Source organism: Giraffa tippelskirchi, chromosome 11 (assembly GCF_054371585.1).
Source record: "Giraffa tippelskirchi isolate mGirTip1 chromosome 11, T2T-mGirTip1v1.2.pri, whole genome shotgun sequence".
In the NCBI taxonomy this organism is placed as follows: Eukaryota; Metazoa; Chordata; class Mammalia; order Artiodactyla; family Giraffidae; genus Giraffa; species Giraffa tippelskirchi.
The window spans coordinates 38,105,725-38,126,224 of record NC_137285.1 but is presented as its reverse complement, the minus strand read 5'-3'; the positions used below and the strand labels follow the sequence as shown (position 1 = coordinate 38,126,224).

Genomic DNA, 20,500 nt, shown 5'->3' with positions numbered 1-20,500 from the left:
CATTTGCAACGACATGGATGGACCCAGATGGTATTATACTTAGTGAAGTAAGTCGTACAAAGACAAATACTGTACATTATCATTTTTATATGGAATCTTGAAAAATAAAAAAAACGAATACATATAGCAGAAAAGACACAGAATCACAAACATAGAAAACAAAAACCAACAAACGGTTACCATCAGAAAGAGGGAGGGGAAAGGGTGAGATAAAGGTGGGAAATTAAGAGCTATGAACTATTATTAATACACAAAAATAAATGAGCTACAAAGATATTTTGTACAGCACGGGAATAGCCATTATTTTAAAATAACGTTACATGGTGTATAATCTTAAAAATGTTGAATAAATTTTTAAAAAAGAAGCACTATGTTATTCACCCAAAACTAATAAATATACTACATTTCAATTAAAAAAAAAAACTTCAAAAAAGATCAGAATTTGACAGGGTTATTTTCTGGGAAGAAACAGTAGGACAGAGAAAGAGATTTTCATTTTGAGTCTTTCTTATCATTTGAACCATGTTCTTGTCATATATCTGCATTATTTCTTTATTGTATAAAAGGAAAAGGAAAAATTATTTGAGATATGTCATAAAATTATAAATTATTTAAAATTATCAATCAACTAGAAAATAACTGAAGTGAATATAGTAGGACTTTTGGATTCATGTTTCTAATTCTTTGTAGAGTAAACTAATTTGCTTTTTTAGTGCTGTTCCTTCTGTTTGGTATATCTGATGTGACTGTTTCAAACAGTGTGTGGAAAAACAAAATGCAGTCTTGAATGATGATGACGTTAGTTATATGACTATTTCTAGTTCATTAAAGCCAGATGTTGCTGTCCTAATTTCTCCTATGTCTAATGTAAATGTAGATGAGAATAAAGAGTAAAGTAAGAAGATAGTAATGTACATAAATTATTAGGTTCAAATCAAAGAAAGGGACAACCACAGAATTAACTATCAGCAATCGCCTTTGAATAAAGCCACTTTTTATCATTTGGAAATTTAACTATCAGGCACCTTATAGAGATTTGACTATTATAGGTTACTTTAGGAAGTAAAACTAGTTTCAAAAAGAATAATATTTTTATTATTTTATTTATTTGAAAGTATTTATTTCCAAGCTGTGAAAGTCGCTCACTCACGTCCAACTCTTTGCATCGCAGTGTACCGTAGCCCCTCAGGCTCCTCTGTCCATGGATTTCTCCAGGCAAGAATACTGGAGTAGGTTGCCATTTCTTTCTCCAGGGGCTCTTCCCAACTCAGGGCTCGAACATAGGTCTCCTGCATTACAGGCAGATTCTTTACTGTCTGAGCCATGGAAAATAGCTATTTCCAAACTGTAGACTAATATAATGTGACTCACATAACAACTCAAACCAATTCAATGTGCCCATTATTTTTAAGTATATATATATACATAGTCTATTAGTACTTTATTTTTACAACTGTCTAACAGACATCAAATAACCCTATAATTCTCAGTGAATATCAAAGAGAAGAGGACAAAAGGTGAAAAAAATAAGACCTATCAGAGGCAACAGACTGTAGCTATTCACTACTAAATACCTTTACACAAATTATTAAATTGTAGCATTAAAAACAACACTGGTAATTGTTTTTGCTAACACAAAAATCCATTCCGAAAAACAAGAGCAGCAAGAATATGATTTTTAAATTCTACATCTCATCTCAGAGAATTGTTTTCTCCTGCTAATTCCTTGAGGAAGGAAAAATAATTTTTAAATATCTGAGCATAAACTATTGAAGACTAAATATAGAGATAAAGAAATAAAATAGTTGTATAAGTACATAACACAGTTGTTACCATGGTCACTCACGAAAGATAGTACAAATTAAAAACATCTCACACACATATCTGAATCAAACTATGGTTCAGCATAGGCTAAGTTTCTTATGAAGGGTCTCCTGTATAATTAATAGCTACTTTTGATGAGTCAGTCCTTATCAATTCCGACAAATTAAAAACAAACAAAATTAGCTGTACAGCTCAAAACAGAAATAAATAGAATTTTAAAGTGTTTAATTATATCATGTATAAGTAGTTTAATACTTATTTTTTCTCTATCATAATTTGCTTTCTAGTTGATATAAAAATCATAAGATAGCTTTCTAAAATTTACACATTTGCTCATGTTTTCTTCAGCTAACGCTTTATGTTTATTGCAGGAAACAATATTGAACGTAAAACTATGTATATATACTGCTTGTCATAGATTGTGAAAAGCATTTTAATTTTCTCATATTCATAAAGTGTGCTATGCTGTGCCGTGTTAAGTGGCTTCTGCTGTGTCTGACTCTTTGTGACCCTATGACCATAGCCTGCCAGGATCCTCTGTCCGTGGGATTCTCCAGGCAAGAAACTAGACTAAAGGAGGAGATGTGGAAGCTGGAAAAAGGGTTATGTGATAATGCCTCATTCACATTAGCCCATTTCCTCCGGAGTTCAGTCGGGGGCTGCTCAGCATGCTGAGGGTGGGGATGGTCCAACCTTGCCTCTGTTCTAGTTCTGAGGGAACAGAAGGAAAACTTGCAAGGCAAAGAAAACTTTGGTCTTGGCGCAGTGTGGCTAAGAAGCAGCACTCCACTTCTGAAATGACCCCAGCAGGGCATGGCCAACTCAAGTGAAAATAAGGCACACAGTCTCCTAAAAGTGCAACCGATATTCCAACTGCCGACACAACATAAGCTGTCATCCTGAAGACGGCAAAATTGAACTGGGGATAACTGAAGTTTCTCCCGGAAAAGAGGGAGAATCTGTTGCCTCCTTTGGCTCCACCATCTTTACACAGAATGCAAGGGGTCCGTAAGTAAAGCCAACCAGAAAGAGAACAAATGTGAAGACGCAGAGGACTCTTTGTATCTAAAGAGGCCCCAGCTGTCAGTCAGAACCCTCAGAAGGAAAGGCAGCAAAACCAGGAAGGCATTGCTGCCAGCGATCTCACTGCCATTCACCCGTTCAAGGAGCTTCTTGAAATAGTGCCCCCGAATGACCAGTGAGGCAGGTAGGCAAACAGGATTTTGGCAAATCCTGGCAAACAGGATTCCACAGGAAAAGGTATAGAGGCTCGATGAAGGTTATTAAAGAACCGGGCAAGAGTCCAACAAGCTCAACAGCAGCACCCACCACACCTGTTTTTCTGATAATCAAACATCTCTGTGAAGACGCTAATGGGCAGCAGAAGAAAATCATCCTCACGGAGAGAGCACTTACCCAAGCTGTCTTAAAGACAATCTTGCCACCGTTCTTGGACCCCAGGTTCTTCAGCAGTGACGTGAAGAGCACCTCACAGGCGTTCTGGGATGCTGAACACGGACCGGTGGCCTCACAGGGTGGCCAACATCACCAGCCAGCCCGAGTTGGCCTCACGGAGCTCAGGGAGCCCAGCGCGCACCAGCTCTACCTCCACATTTTCTGCTGTGGCCGCCTCCGGCCATCAGAGGGTCCAGGGCCAAGCAGCCAAGCAGCCCCCAAGGAGGCGGGACCTGGGTGGCTAACTCTCTCTGATCCCCCGCGAGGTGGCGGGCTCCTTCTAGGAGGGCACCATGACCGCAGGCGACCCTCTTGAACGGCACTGGGCGGGTGGGCGGGGCCAAGCTCCCGGCCAAAAGCCGCAGGAGCAGCCAAGTAAGGCTAGCGGGCTAGAGAGTCCCACGCGGGCTGTGGAGCCCCAGCACGCGGCGCAGAGCTAAGACTCAGGCCTCCCCGTCCACAGCCTGGCATCTCACACTCTGTTTTTGTTTTTTTAAATGTTTACTAATACCAAGCAAAAGATCTAGGCTATCTATCTGTCTATATATCTACCTGGTAGTTTGATCACAGAAACTTCTGGATATTTCTATATTTCAAATATTTATTAAATAAGTCATTCAGCTGTTAACTGAAAAAAGGGCACAACCTAAAAGTTGAAAATTGTGTTTGATTTGGTGAATTTCCTGAGGATTAAAGCCTAGAAGAGGTATCTTAGGTGGCTCAGTGGTGAAGAATCCACCTGCCAGTGCAGGAGATATGGGTTCTATCCTGCATGAGGAGGATCCCTTGGAGAAGGAAATGGATGGATACCCCCCACTCCATTATTCTTGCCTGGGAAATCCCATAGACAGAGGCCCTGGCGGTCTACAGTCCATGCGGTGGCAAAGAGTCAGACAGGACCCAGCTCACACTGGCCTGAAGGATATCCTCTCAGATCGCACTGAGGGACTACTCTGAAGAGGTAAAGGATGAACCAGGTTATATAGGAGTTTTGCAACATAAACCAGGTAATCAGAACATCAAAAGATTACTAGAAGATTACTAATAGAAGATTACTAATAAAAGATTACTAATAGAAGAAAATAAAACCTTTTTTTTTTTTTTTCAAAGCTTTTCTAAGTATAGGAAGATGCAAGAGTCTGGGCTCCTTGAAAATGTTCCTTTGTTATGCACCTTGGCTAGCTAAGACCAGGATCCAGTTCTTCCCCATCCTGAGTCTGCTCAGGGTGCACCACTGCGGGTAGCTGAGGAAAGCCCCTTTTTCTCCTTCCTGAGCTCCTCAGGGCTCACTGTCAGGGTCTGGTAGGTTGTGGCTGGTGGCTAGAATGCCACAGCATCCTTTGTTTGAAAATGTGGCTGGCATCATTTTTCATCCACAGAACAAATATTTGTTAAGATCCTACTATCCTGGTGCCGCAGATGGAGCCTCCTGCCAGTGCAGGAGATGCAGGCAGGAGACTTGAGTTCATTCCTGGTTGGGAAGATACCATGGAGGAGGAAATGGCAACCCACTCTAGTATTCTTGTCTGGAAAAGCCTGTGGACAGGGGAGCCTGACAGGCTACAGTTCATGGGGTTACAAAGAGTCAGACACTACTGAACACACTAATGCTACTACTACTACTACTACTACTACTACTACTACTACCTGCCAGGCAAATTTGGGGGCTCTTGGAAATAGATTACTGAAAAAATAAATTATTTTTTGTGCTTACAGATGTATCCTCCACTATTCTTCAGTTGCCTGACCAAGTCACCCCATTTGGATCCTTCTGAGAGCAGCAGAATTGTGAGTACCCGGAGTGATTTAAAATTTTAGCTCTCCTCTAAAATTGTTAGGCTACATATTGTGACTTTATGTATAATAGTCATTCCCCACTTTGAAGGCAATGCAACATTCAACTGTGTTTCTCTTCCAAAGCATAGAAATAACTGAGTAAAGGGAAAAAAACTCCTAGGAATTTCATGCAGAATTTTTGTTTTTCTTCAGCTTTTTGACTTTCATCAATCCTCTTTGGCATACAAAATAAAGATAGATACATAGCTTTAATAACTATGTGTTTACCTTAACAATACAAATGCCTGTATTTCAAATATATGTCAGTTATCTAATAGTTAATGAGCTACTTCCCTTTTGTACTGATTTTAATGTGCTTGATGAAGTATTTATCCTTGTATAATTTTCAAACAAAAATATTGTAATGTTTGTTGAAGGATCAAATAACTGACTTTATTTTCAGTATTGCCACTTTTCTAAATCATACAGATAGTAGACGAACTGTATTTACACAAATACCTATTGGGTTTCATTTACATTGATGTATATAATAATTCTAATTTCTGAGATTTGTATACCAAATGACAGGTGATTGACACATACTATCTCATACTAGCATGAGATAGTGGGGTAAGAGACCTGAAAAGTGAATAGTACCACTTACATTTTACACATTAGGAAACTGAAGCTGAGGGAGAGCTTTAATAATTGATTTTTTACCACACAGGTGATTAGTTATAGAGCCAAAATTTCAATCTTATGTGCCTCGTTCCAAAGTACATGTTTTCTCTCACTTCCTCATAGAATCCTACAGAAAGTCTGATCTCTTTTTTAAGACATGTTGACTGGCAGCTCAGATGATAAAACATCTGCCTACAATGCGGGAGAACCAGGTTCAATCCCTGGGTTGGGAAGATCTCCTGGAGAAGGAAATGGCAACCCACTCCAGTATTCCTGCCTGGAGAATTCCATGGACAGAGGTGCTTGGTGGGCTACAGTCCATGGGGTCGCCAAGAGTTGTACACGATTGAGTGACTTCACTTTCACTTTTCATTATTGTTTTAAATGAACTGATTTAGAATTCATACAGTTCAAATAATTTCAACAAATACTTTCTGAATATGTGGTTCAATTGATATATGCTGCTCAGGTAAGCCCAAAGAGTCAGGCCTCAGGTAGCCTGCAGACCCATAAGAGGCTAGGACAAGCATGACACAGCTGTAATTCACAGCAGAATGTGCTGAATTTGTAAAGTATTATGATGATTTAAAAGTGCACAGTTCCCTTTGGCTGAGAGAACCAAGAGAAGTATCTTGGAACACAATAGATTTGAAATCCTTGAAAATGGACAGCACAGATGGAGAAGATAATGGGAATGAGGAGAAAAGAAACAGTGTGAGTAAATGCACAGATACAGGAAAGTATGACATAGTTTCAGAATAGCAAGAAATTGTTCATTTAGAGTTTGGATAAAATCTGGTCAGAAATCAAATGGAAAAGCCAGCACTTGCCTTTGCATATCTTCCTAGAGACCAAACATCTCTGTATACTTAGGCTAAACACTTCTAACATTCCTCTACTAATAAAAGAAAAGAGTAGATACAAAATAACTTGCTCATGATTTCAGGGTTGCTTAATGAAGGAAGAAGAGGCAGTGAACATGAATTATGTGAATATCTTTTGTGTCTCACACCAGACTTCTTTTAGTAAAAAAAAGGAGGAGACTCAGATGGGTTAGTTCAAAGAACATTTTTATACTAATAATTTTCTGTTAATTTACTACTATAGATAGCAGTGTTTGTGGTAAAATAAATTCAGCATCAGAATTCTTAAAAATTTCAAAGGCATCTAATTTCTTTGATTTTGAAAGATGATAACATTATAGAGTGCCTGATTTGCATACTGATTACAGTGATAGCTACAATTGAAACAATGGCCTTCAACCAAAGGAGATTCCTTCTAAGTGTTGTTAGGATGAATATGGCTTGGGGGCCTCTGGGGAGCCAGGAAGTAATCCGTTACACGTAGGTACTAATATTGTAAGCTTAAAGGTCTTTGGGCTTCCCTTGTGGCTCAGCTGGTAAAGAATCTGCCCGCAATGCGGGAGACCTGGGTTCAATCCCTGGGTTGGGAAGATACTCTGGAGAAGGGAACGGCTACACAGTCCAGTGTTCTTGCCTGGAGAATTCCATGGATTGTATAGTCCAGAGGGTTGCAAAGAGTTAGGCACAACTGAATGACTTTCACAAAGGTCTTTAGTCAGCCTTACTCTAGGAATGACTCTACTAGTCAGCATTCTCCAGAAAAACAAAACTGAGAGGGAGAGAGGGAGGGAGGGGGAGAGAATCAGAAACACTGATAGTGTAAGTCCCAGTCTAAGGTCAGGAGAAACCAGTGTCCAGGTCAAGCAGTCTTCTGTCTTTTGGTTCTGTGTTTGGATCCTCAACTGGTTCAACGATGCCTGCTCACATTGGGCTGCTTTGTACAGACCACCGATTCAAATGCTAATCTCCAGGAAAAACCCTTGCAGACATGCACAAATATACATTTAAACAGCTATCTGGGCATCCCAAGAGTCAGTCAAGATGACATATGAAATTAATCATCATAGTGATGTGAATCCCTCAGTAGAGTTTCATTAAGATTTCTATTTAGGCCTGTTTTTATGCCAGATTAAGAAATGGGGTAAAGCCAACATTTTCTCTTCTAGAATGTGATGATATGTCAGTATTCTCTCGGCGAGAGAAGGAGCAAAGGTGGGGAGGTAAAAGGAAAGTGACACCTTAGAAAAGGCATCAGGACTTTGATATAAGGACTTGATACAAGGACTCATGATAGCCCTCGAAAGTTATTGGGGAAAAAATACAGCAGTTGAAGACAAAATAGAGCAGTTATATGTTAATTTCTTAAGAATAGCGGGAGATCTGCTCTAAGCTAACTGGTCTAGTAACAAGTACACAGTGAAATGAGGGGATTGTGAGCAGCGATTGCAAATGTCTCTCATTTTCTCCAAGAGCTACAACCATAAAGTAAGAACTGAAAAGCAGTTTTTGAATAAGACCAGCTATTGGGGGATACCAAGCCGAGGAGCTGTGCCTGCTATATCTCTTACCGGCACTAGTGAGCCTTTCCAGGGAGATAATTCCATACAATATGCCATATAAAATAATACATCAAAAAGAAAGAAAGAAACCTACTGGGCAGAGTTAGAATTCTTTTCAGATAGAGAGAAGAGAAAGCTGAGATCATACGCATTGGTAATCCTTTTCTTGTCTTATACATGCATTTTAAAAAGTGAATATTTTCCTACATCAATAAATATTCTCTTATGCAATAAAAATAAAGAAAGAGTCCATAGCTTTCCTCTGATATTTAAATGGAGTTTGGGGAGCATGGTAGAACCATATTAAGTTGGAGTTATTGACTCTTACAGAGGTGGTGCATCCCAAATCAGGTCAAGTAAATGATTATAATTTCTATTGTTCTGGTAACTTTGAGTTTGGTTTCAGAGAATTATGTAATTGTAAGGTGGCAGAAACTCTCATATGTGTTTTCCGATAAGTAATGTTCACTGAACATTGACATTCCTTTTGGTCAAATAGACCCTCTTCCTAGTTCAGAAATTCCCCACCTTATGAGTTTTGGTGGGAAGTAGAAATTGCCTGTTATTGTTATTAAAAAGTTGAGATTGCTAGACACTCATTTTCACAGCCTCCCTTTCCATCAGAAAGTAGATATGTCAACTCTGTCTTGCCAGTCAAATGCAGTCACTTCATACTTAACTCACCAACTAGTGGCATAGGAAGCATGAAGCTGTAGAACATTTTTCTCTTGGGTAGCACTGGGGTAAGTACTTGTCCTTAGTACAGCAGTGGCAGTTTTATCAGTAGCATTAGTGGTTGTGCTGTGCTCCGTCATTCTGTTGTGTCCAGCTCTTTGCTACACCGTGGACTGTAGCGCACCAGGCTCCTTTGTCCATGGGATTTCCCAGGCAAGAATACTGGAGTGGGTTGCCATTTCCTTCTCCAGGGGATCTTCCCAACTCAGGAATCAAACCCACATCTCCTGCTTTGACAGGCAGATTCATTACCACTGCGCCACCAGGGAAGGCAGCATTAATTAGTAGCTACAGTTCAATTAATTTTTCAGAGCAGAAGAAGGCAGCAGAAGTGACAGCAGTCCAACTAGAGTCTAGTGGCAATTTCAGGAGTTCTGTCGCTAGATCACTACTATAGCTACTCAGTTTTGGGGAATTCTTCCTGAGTGCTTAATTGAAATCTTTCTTCTCTAGTTCTTCCAAAGATTCTGTGAGCTGCTGTGTATCTACTTGATACATTCTTTGTTTAATTCGGCCAGTCCAGAGTTAGTTTATCTTCCTAGAAACTAACAACTATGACTGACAAAATATCTAGTGAATATTCATAATCTTTTAAATTGTGATATATTACAGTATCTTAGATTATGTTTCCCGGAAGCAGACCAAGGGATAAAAATTTGCATATAAGTGTGATATTTGTGAAACAATCCCCAGAAATACCAGTTTGGGAAGGGGGAAGTAAAGGGAAGGGGAAAAAGATAATAAAGAGTATGTTATTGAGCAGATTAAAACAACTCTGGGAGAAAATGTAGAACACACCTCAGAATTATCTCTCTTCACCTAAGGGAGTGATAATGAGTCATAATATAGCCAATTTAGCCTCTTATTACTGCAGCTCTGAGGCAGAGTCCTCATAGGTGTAGCAGAGGCAGTTGGATATCAGGAAGGACTGCACACCTAAATAGCAGCCCTCTCCAGACAATCTAGCTTTATTTAACCAATATACCCAGATATTGACACCTAATCAACACAGTGACTTATCTCTTTATTTTATTTTATTTTTTCCTTCTTTGAACTTCATCCTCAGAAAACTATCTGGACTCCGTGCTTGGACTGTATTATTTCTGCTGTAACAAGTCATCATACTTTTAGTAGCTTAAAACAATACAAATTGATCCTCCTACAATCCTGCAGTTTAGAAGTCCCAAATCAATGTGACTGCACAATTTTTAAGGTGTCAGTGGTACTGGCTCCTATGAAGAATCTGAGAGGAGAATCTGTTTCCTTTATCTTTTCAATTTCTGGTGTCCTAGAATCAAGGAAGATTCTGAGAATATGATGTCTACAAGGATAGTGAATGGGAGAATACTGATGCCAAGTAGAAGATAAGAGTCAAAAAGAGGGTCAAGTTTGTAATTCTGATTTTCAACAATACAGATTTAGCTAGAGGCCAAAGGAAATCCAGAGGAAAATATAAACCAGAAAGTAAATAAGAATGCCAGTATAGTGTTTGGTAGACAGTGTAGGGCTAGGAAAATAGAGACATCCTATATATATATAAAATCCTCATGGTGCTTGAAATGAAGAAATAAAACAGATGCACAATAAATATATATAGATTACTGCTTCTTGTTGCACATTTATATTTCTTTAATTAGCACATCATTTTCCTCTTAGTTGATTGAAATTTGGAAAGTAATTGTTGGACTTACACAATAAATATTGAAGTTATATTCATTGCATAAATGCTCCTGGAACTGCATAGTATATACGTATTCTTACTTTCAAAATAGCCAGTTATAGATCTCAATATGTAGTATTCTTAGTGAATAGTAGAACTTCATTTAAAAAATATGGTTTTCAGTAAATAACATTACTCTTTTACTTTTGATATTAAACTAAATTATGTGTTTTCATGTGATAAATTTTCATTGATTATACATAAAGAAGACAGAATGTTTACAGCAAAAATTTTTCTTTTCCTGTTTTTAGAGCTAACTCCTTATATGATAAATTGGCCATCCTTTTGGAAATCAAGCAATTTTTGGTTTCATAGAAATTTTAAAGTGATCATAAGACATGAAAATAAAAGTTCAAATATTATGTTATTTATTTAACTTATTTATAATTACTCATATTATTTAAATGCTAAATATGTGTCATTAGTAAATTAAGGTGTTTTTAAAATTACCAGTCTACTTTATGACTTTATTATATTTCTGGGGACTAGTTGAATTAGAAAATCTGTATCATCAATGGATTACATAAATTTTGAGGCTCTCAATAATAAATATGATTGATTACAATAGCCAAACATTTGTGTTAATTGATGGGAAGGAATATGCAGCTGAGAACCTTATGTATAGATATGTGAATTCTACTTGGAAATGAGGATTTCTAGTATTTCTGAGTATTTCAGAAATAATTTTGAGTCTAAAAAACACTTGTTTTAGAGAAAGAGAAAGAAAACGAATGCTCTACTAAAGTAAAACATAAGTGAGACTGAGAAATATAGTTGTTTATTAAAGGGACATGGAATAATTGAAGCATATAGAGAGAAGGAAATTGGGATATCAGCCCCCATTCACACTGTATTCTAAGAAAGTGTAATTTCATTCCAGCCAATCCAAAATTTTCTGTCAGTGGTGGGAGGTAAGAAGTAGGGCTTAGGGCAAGTATAGTGCAGTAGATAAGAATATGGGCTCTGGAGTCAGCCTTTCTAGGATAGAATTATCTGGGTAGTTTATGACAAGTGACTTAGATTGTTTGGATAGTTTCCTCACCTTTAAAATGGAATATAATGCCTACTTCATAAATTACTGTGCATATGAATTCAGTTAACATGCCTATAGTAGTACCTAGCATATAGTAAGTTCCCGATAAATGCTGTCCTCTATAATAGAAGTGTGTTGTTGGGAAAATTCATTTGGGAATGAATTTTGTTGTTGGGAAGAAATTTTCTAATAATTGCTTGCACATTCTCTTTTCTTCAGTTGTTTCCAGACAATAGAATGAATACAGTTTTGAAGGATATATGCACTGGTATTTCTTATGCCATATCTTTCTTTATGCTTTCTTAAGACAATTTGTCATCTTTGAACTCTTTTCATTTTGATTTTCAATATATTACTCAAGTCAGGATTTTAGAAATTTGAGGAATCTTCTTTGATGCTTAACATATGATAATCTTTTCCATTATGAATCTTAGAGAAACTGTTACCTTGTACTTTACCTATACTCTGTAAAATTATTAACGGTTTTTTTTAAGTAACAATATTGAAAATCCCTTGACAACAATGCCAAATCTTTTTTTTTTTTTAATTTATTTTTGGCCACACTGGGTGGCATGCAGGATCTTAGCTCCCCCAACCAGAGATTAAACCCATGCCCCCTGCAGAGGAAGCACGAAGTCTTGTCCACTGGACCATCTAAGAAGTCCCAACAATGTCAAATCTTATACTTTACTCTCTCTTTTATAATGTCTAAATTCATTCTTTTTGAACAATAGGTAAAAAATGGAATACATTAACTTACTAACAAAATCTATCTCCATATAATGCTAATCAACAGTCTCTGTTAATTTTTCTATTAATTTTTAACTTTTACAATAATTCAGATTTTCTATTTGAATAAAATATAACTGCTGTGATATAGATACTAACCAGATATGAATATCAACTATCTCTCAGTGAAGTTGCTCAGTTGTGTCCAACTCTTTGCAATCCCGTGGACTGTAGCCTATCAGGCTCCTCTATCCATGGAATTTTCCAGGCAAGAATGCTGGAGTGGGTTGCCATTTCCTTCTCCAGGGGATCTTCCCTGACCCAGGGATCGAACCCAGGTCTCCCACATTGCAGGCAGATGCTTTACCGTCTGAGCTACGAGGGAAGCTCTATTATATATAATAGCATTTTATTATATTGTCGGTAGATTATTGTGGTAAACATTATTGAATTTCCAAAGAAAGAAAGGTGTCATCAAGTGGAGAGAAACATCCAAATTAATAGCTTTTATTTAAGGCATAATTCCGTGGAGGTCTCCTGATTGCTGGTGCCATTCTGACTAGGATTAAAAAAATAGATGGGGAACAGTTGGCATCAAATTTTAAAAAAAATTAGCAAGACAGAAAGCAAAGAAAGTCAATCATTATAATGAAACTAAGATGGATAAAAATAAATACTACCCAGACTAAGATGAAATCGGAAAATAGCTTAACAGATTAAAGTCTCCATAGAAACAGCAAGTCTCAGAAAAATTGTAAGTTTTCATTTGGAAGGATTATGGTAAAGACCACAGGTGGCTGTCATTTATTTAAAAGCATGTATTAAAAAATAAGACACTACTAATTTTGATAAATGAGTACTGTGTCCATTTGATACCATCTAAATAGTAATACTAACATGGGAAGTACAGTAGCTTCAGTCTTCTGTAAGAAGTCATACCACATATTCCTCTAATACACATATGTATGGAAATACATATAAATATATTTAATTTATGAATAATGTCTTTTTTATAATGTGATCTTTGTTTAGTGTTGTGACTAAGTAATAAATTATTGGGCATTTGCTCTCATGTTGATCAATTGCATACATCAGTAAAATATATCCTTTAATCTTTTTTTTTAAATCACATGACTCAGTGGAGTTTTGAAAGAACAACATCTTACCCATTACTTCCTAATGGATGGTATCACTCAAAGAGGGAAGTTTGGAAATATGTGGACTGAGAATTGCCATCTTCTTCCATCTCTTCTACCATTTTAAGTAAAAGTGACAATAAAAACTTAGCTTGCTATATTTTTAGCAAAAAAAAAAAATCTCAATTTTGGATTATTAGTGTAAATGGCTACAGGCAGTTAGTACTGTAACATCTGGATCTAATGAAGAAATGCAAAGGCAAAAATATTTGGTGAGAGTTTAAATGAGGTCATTCATCTGTTTTTGAACAACGATTTCCCACCCCCAGTCCCACATGTAAAAGGGAGCAGTGTTTGATTAAGACATTACTTTCGAAAGGTATCAGTCATTAAATTACCAGAATTTTCTGTGAACCAATAAAATAAGTGAATAAGGGAAAAGATCGAATATTCAACAATTAATATAATAATATCTGAAACTAGACTGGCTTTATTTATTTATAATTTATTTCTACTTATTAAAGATGGTATCCTTTTATATTACTACTAAATAATAATCAAAATTTTGAAAGTATTTACACACAATTTCAGAATGGTGCTCTCTGGTCAATAAATATTTGCAATAGTTACTATGAATTCAATTATAGTAAATTATAGTAAAATATGATTAATTTCTTTATTAGTAAAAATATTGAGCGTTTTTGATGTACTTAATTTGGATTTTTAATTAATGTGATTAATTTGACTTTAAAAGACAAGTTAGCATTTATAAAGAAGCCAACTTAAAAATAGTAGTTTATACTGAAAAACTACAATGAGCTCTTGAAACATAAATTTTTTCTTCATATTTTCTTAGAGATGCATGTTTTATGAAACTTGAATGCTCAGGGAAGTAATGTAGGCTACTGTTTGATTTTTTTCATGCAGTGGAAGACTAGCCAGAAGCCACAATTAAAACACTTTTCCTGAAAAGTAGGAATAACCAAAAGGACTAAATGAAGCTAGCATGTAGTACTTTAGCTGGCAGAGATTTTGTGAAGGAAACACTATTGCCAGGTTCAAATGTATTCTCTCATAGTAGAAGGAAACAAGGCATTTAAAACAATAATGGCTTTCTGTTAATACTGACTCACTAGATACTATAATTTTTTCAGCAATTTCTATAAATAAAGGTAATAGAAAAAAGTTATCTTCATTTAGATATGAGGAATAGGAACATAGTGGAAAAAAGAAAGCAAAGGGAATAAAAAGTGAGAATGAAAATACTAGTGGTCCTTTGTTGCCATTTATGTTTCTAGTCAAGTTACTAATAGATTATGATTTTTTAAAGCCATACAAATGTAAAGGGATAGATAAATGTAAATTAAATGACCTCCAGAACTGTCACTAATTTTTAGTGATCAAATTGTTACTCAAGTATTGTCACATTCAAATTGCCAACAGAAAATTAAAAAAATAAAACAAAAAACCCTCAGTAGTGCTTCGTCCACCAATGCTTTTCATTAAAATTGTTTTTAACTCTTAACATCCTTTAACAACCAAATTTTAATTTATTTATCCTGGAAACCAGCCATGGGCCATTTAAAGCTGCCTTTATTTATTTATTTATTTTTTGCTCTAGTGTAACTGCTAAATGGTTTACAATGTAAAATTATCCACTTGGGTAGGATTTTTTTCTATTAATTTAGAGCTCTCTGCTAATTATAGCCTATATGAAGTGCCATAATGAAACCTATGAACGGTTCAGAATCCCAAAGATTTTAAGATCCATTCACCTTTAACGGTAAGATTACTTTTAACAACACAATGAACACAGTTCTCAAATATAGGCCAATTCTTTATGGTGATGGCGGTCTGTCTGCATCTCAGAGGAGGACGTGTGTGTGTGTGTGTGTGTGTGTGTGTGTGTGTGTGTGTGTGTGTTCATTCCTTTTTGACTCTTTGTGATTCCATAGATTATATAGCCTGCCGACCTCCTCTGTTCATGGGATTTTCCAGGCAAGAATACTGTAGTGGGTTGCCATTTTCCCCTCCAGGGTATCTTTCTAATGCAAGGATCCAACCCGCAACTCCCGCTTCTCTGCACTGCAGGCAGATTCTTTACCACTGGGCAACCTGGAAAGTCTACTTAATGTCTACTCATTACTTGACCAACATAGACTGAAAGCCTTAATACTAATGCAGAGAATTTCAAGTAGCTTTCTAGTCCTGTTCTGTTTTCTGAAAACTTCTATAATTTGTATCGGAGCTTCCTTGGTGGCTCAGCAGTAAAGAATCTGCCTGCGATGCAGGAGACACAGGAGATGTGGGTTTGATCCCTGGGTCAGGAAGATCCTCTGGAGGAGGGAATGGCAACCCATTCTAGTATTCTTGCTTGGAGAATCCAATGGACAGAGGAGCCTGGCGGGCTAAAGTCCATAGGGTTGCAAAGAGTTGGAAATGACTGAAGTGACTTAGCATGCATAATTTGTCTCATTTTAAATTATGCTTACCCTTCCTTCTACAACTTGAACTAAATGAAATAATGTTTTTTAGAAACTAAATTTACCATATATTCATTTGAGAAAAGTAATGAATTTGAGTAAAGACCAATGAGTCAATTTGATAGGGTAAGTTAAATATATACATCTTTATAGGAATTGAGCAATAAGAAGTGGCATGTAGATGTCCATGGCTGGCTCAGACTATAAAGAATATGTCTGCAATGCAGGAGACCCAAGTTCGATCCCTGGGTTAGGAAGATCCCCTGGAGAAGAGAATGGCTATCCACTCCAGATTTCTTGTCTGAAGAACTCCATGGACAGAGGAGCCTGGTAGGCTACAGTCCATGGGGTCACAAAAAGTCAGACATGACTGAGTGACTAACAATTATTCAGAGTGCTCTTGTATAATCCTTTTGATTTATGTAGAATTGGTAATAGTGTCCCTCTTGCATTTATGATTTTGAAGTCAGCAAGATTGATATTTAATCATTATCAAAATCATGACATTGCCATAAAGACTATCTGTAATCCTGCCAATTCTGTACAAAATGCCCCTGTTCATCTCTTTGAGACTAATAACTATTTTATTTATTTTTTCCTTATCATTAAAAGAAATTACTAAAAAACCTAAATGTCACTTCAAATTTTTATTAGCCATTTTATAATAATATATTTTTCTTCTGTGAAAAAAATTTAAAACAAATTTCCCCACCATTTTTATAGATATTGCCTTTTAATATTAATTTGTGGAATAATTTGTTATAATATACATACTCACTTTTTTCCTATACGTAAAGCAATTGCCTTCTGCTGCTGCTGCTGCTGCTGCTGCTAAGTCGTGTCAGTTGTGTCCGACTCTGTGTGACCCCATAGACGGCAGCCCACCAGGCTCCGCCATCCCTGGGATTCTCCAGGCAAGAATACTGGAGTGGGTTGCCATTCCCTTCTCCAGTGCATGAAAGGGAAAAGTGAAAGTGAAGTCGCTCATTCATGTCCGACTCTTTGTGACCCCATGAACTGTAGCCTACCATGCTCCTCCATCCATGGGATTTCCCAGGCAAGAGTACTAGAGTGGGGTGCCATTGCCTTCTCCGAATTGCCTTCTACCAGACTGCAAAATGTCTTCATTTTATTTATGATGCTTTTGCTTAATTGTTTAAGTTGAGACGATATCTAGCCATCATGCTCATGTGGGTCAACAGTGGCCTACTGCAGCGTCAGGGGCACTGAGTGTGGCACTGTATACACAGGACCTTCTGAAGGAGGTTGCCATTATCTTCATTACCTCCACCATAGCTTGGGCTCAGGTCAAACAACAGGGAGGGAACACAGCCCCAACCATTAACAGAAAATTGGATTAAAGATTTACTGAGCATGGCCCCGTCCATCAGAACAAGACCCAATTTCCCCCTCAGTCAGTCTCTCCCATCCGGAAGCTTCCACAGGCCTCTTATCCTTATCCATCAAGGGCAGGCAGAATGAAAACCACAATCACAGAAGATTAATCAAGCTGATCACATGGATCACAGCCTTGTCTAACTCAATGAAACTATGAGCCATGCCCTGAAGGGCCACCCAAGAAGGATGGGTCATCGTGGAGAGTTCTGACAAAAACATGGTCCACTGGAGAAGGGAATGGCAAACCACTTCTGTATTCTTGCCTTGAGAACCTCATGAATACTATGAAAAGGTAAAAAGATAGGACACTGAAAGATGAACTCCCCAGGTTGGTAGGTGCCCAATATTGCTACTGGAGATCAGTGGAGAAATAACTCCAGAAAAAATGAAGAGACGGAGCCAAAGCAAAAACAACACCCAATTGTGGATGTGACTTGTGATAGAAGTGAAGTCCGATGCTGTAAGAACAATATTGCATAGGAACTTGGAATGTTAGGTCCATGAATCAAGGTAAACTGGAGGTGGTCAAACAGGAGATGGCAAGAGTGAATATCAGCATTTTAGGAATCAGTGAACTAAAATGGACTGAAATGGGTGAATTTAACTCAGATGACTGTTAAATCTACTACGGTGGGCAAGAATCCCTTAGAAGAAATGGAGTAGCCCTCCTAGTCAACAAAAGAGTCTGAAATGCTGTACTTTGATACAATCTCAAAAATGACAGAATGATCTCTGTTCATTTCCGAGGCAAAACATTCAGTATCATAGTAAACCAAGTCCATGCCCCAAATGGTAATGCTGAAGATGATGAAGTTGAAAGGTTCTATGAAGAACTACAAGACCTTCTAGAACTAACACCCAAAAAAGATGACCTTTTCATTATAGGGGACTGGAAGGTAAAAGGAGGAAGTCAATAGATACCTGGAGTAACAGGCAAATTTGGCCTTGGAGTACAAATGAAAAAGGGCAAAGGCTAACAGAGAACTCACTGGTCATAGCAGACACCCTCTTCCAAAAACACAAGAGAAGACTCTATACATGGACGTCACCAGATGGTCAATAATGAAATCAGATTGATAATATTCTTTGTAGCCAAAAATGGAAAATCTATATACAGTCAGCAAAAACAAGACCAGGAGCTGACTGTGGCTCAAATCGTGAACTTCTTATAGCCAAATTCAGATATAAATTGAAGAAAGTAGGGAAAACCACTAGAAAACTACTAGGTCATTTAGGTATGACCTAAATCAAACCCCTTATGATTATACAGTGGAAGTGATAAACAGATTCAAGGGATTAGATCTGATAGACAGAGTGCCTGAAGAACTATGGATGGAGGTTCATGGCATTGTACAGGAGTAAGTGGTCAAGACCATCCCCAAGAAAATGTAATACAAAATGGCAAAATGGTTGTCTGATGAGGCCTTACAAATAGCTGAGAAAAGAAGAGAAGCAAAAGGCAAAGGAGAAAAGGAAAGATATACCCACTTGAATGCAGAGTTCTAGAGAATAGCAAGGAGAGATAAGAAGGCCTTCCTCAGTGATCAATGCAAAGAAATAGAAGAAAACAATAGAATGGGAAAGATTAGAGATCTCTTCAAGAAAATTAGAAATGCCAAGAGAATATTTCATGCAAAGATGGGCACAATAAAGGACAGAAATGGTATGGACCTAACAGAAGCAGAAGATATTAAGTATAGGTGGCAAGAATACACAGAAGAACTATACAGAAAAGATCTTCATGACCCAGATAACCACGATGGTGTGATCACTCACCTAGAGCCAGACATCCTGGAATGTGAAGTCAAGTGGGCCTTAGGAAGCATCACTAGGAACAAAACTAGTGGAGGTGATGGAATTCCAGTTGAGCTATTTCAAATCCTAAAAGATGATGCTGTTTAAGTGCTATACTCAGTATGCCAGCAAATTTGGAAAACTCAGCAGTGGCCACAAGACTGGAGAAGGTCAGTTTTCATTCCTATCCCAAAGAAAGGCAATGTAAAAGAATGTTCAAACTAAAGCACAATTGCACTCATCTCACATGCTAGCAAAGTAACTCTCAAAATCCCCAAGCCAGGCTTCAACAGTACGTGAACTGTGAACTTCCAGATGTTCAAGCTGGATTTAGAAATGGCAGAGCAACCAGAGATCAAATTGCCAACATTTGCTGGATCATTGAAAAAGCAGGAGAGTTCCAGAAAAACATCTACCTTTGCTCTGTTGACTATGTCAAAGCCTTTGACTCTGTGGATCACAATAAACTGGAAAATTCTGAAAGAGATGGGAATACCAGACCACCTTCCTGCATCCTGAGAAATCTGCCTGCACATCAAGGAGCAACAGTTAGAACTGGACCTGGAATAACAGACTGGCTCCAAATTGGGAAAGGAGTATATCAAGGCTGTATATTGTCACCCTGCTTATTTAACTTATATGCAGAGTACATCATGTGAAATGGAGTCTCAATGAAGCACAAGCTGGAATCAAGATTGCCGGGAGAAATATCATTAACCTCAGATATGCAGATGAAACCACCCTTCTGGCAGAAGGTGAAGAAGAACTAAAGAGCCTCTTGATGAAAGTGAAAGAGGAGATTGAAAAAGTTGGTTTAAAACTCAATATTCAGAAAACTAGCATCATGGCATCCGGTCCAATCACTTCAGGGCAAATAGATGGGGAAACAATGAAAGCAGTGAGAAACTTTATTTTGTGGACTTCAAAATTCCTGCAGATGGTGATTGCAGCCATGAAATTAAAAGACGCTTGCTCCTTGGAAGAAAAGTTATGAGCAGCCATGAAATTAAAAGACGCTTGCTCCTTGGAAGAAAAGTTATGACCAACCTAGACAGCATATTAAAAAGCAGAGACATTACTTTGCCAACAAAGGTCCATCTCATCAAAGCTATAGGTTTTCCGGTAGTCATGTATGGATGTGTGTTGGAATGTAAAGAAAGCTGAGCGCCAAAAAATTGATGCTTTTGAACTGTGGTGTTGTAGAGTACTCTTGAGAGTCCCTTGGATTGCAAGAAGATCAAACCCGTCCATCCTAAAGGAAATCAGTTCTGAATATTCATTGGAAGGACTGATGCTGAAGCTGAAAGTCCAGTA

At 37.6% G+C, this 20,500-nt stretch overlaps 1 protein-coding gene and 1 pseudogene across 1 annotated transcript in view; one reads left to right on the top strand and one right to left on the bottom strand.

The window, feature by feature from the left end:
* LOC145525355 (uncharacterized) overlaps positions 1-20,500 on the top strand; it is a 337,940-nt gene that overhangs the window by 17,008 nt on the left and 300,432 nt on the right. Inside the window, exon 5 of the mRNA XM_081538152.1 lies at positions 4,996-5,067. Coding sequence (XP_081394278.1) covers positions 4,996-5,067 — 72 coding nt within the window. The remainder of the gene's footprint in view (positions 1-4,995; positions 5,068-20,500) is intronic.
* Positions 2,447-3,574, bottom strand: LOC145526355 (monocarboxylate transporter 10 pseudogene; annotated as a pseudogene).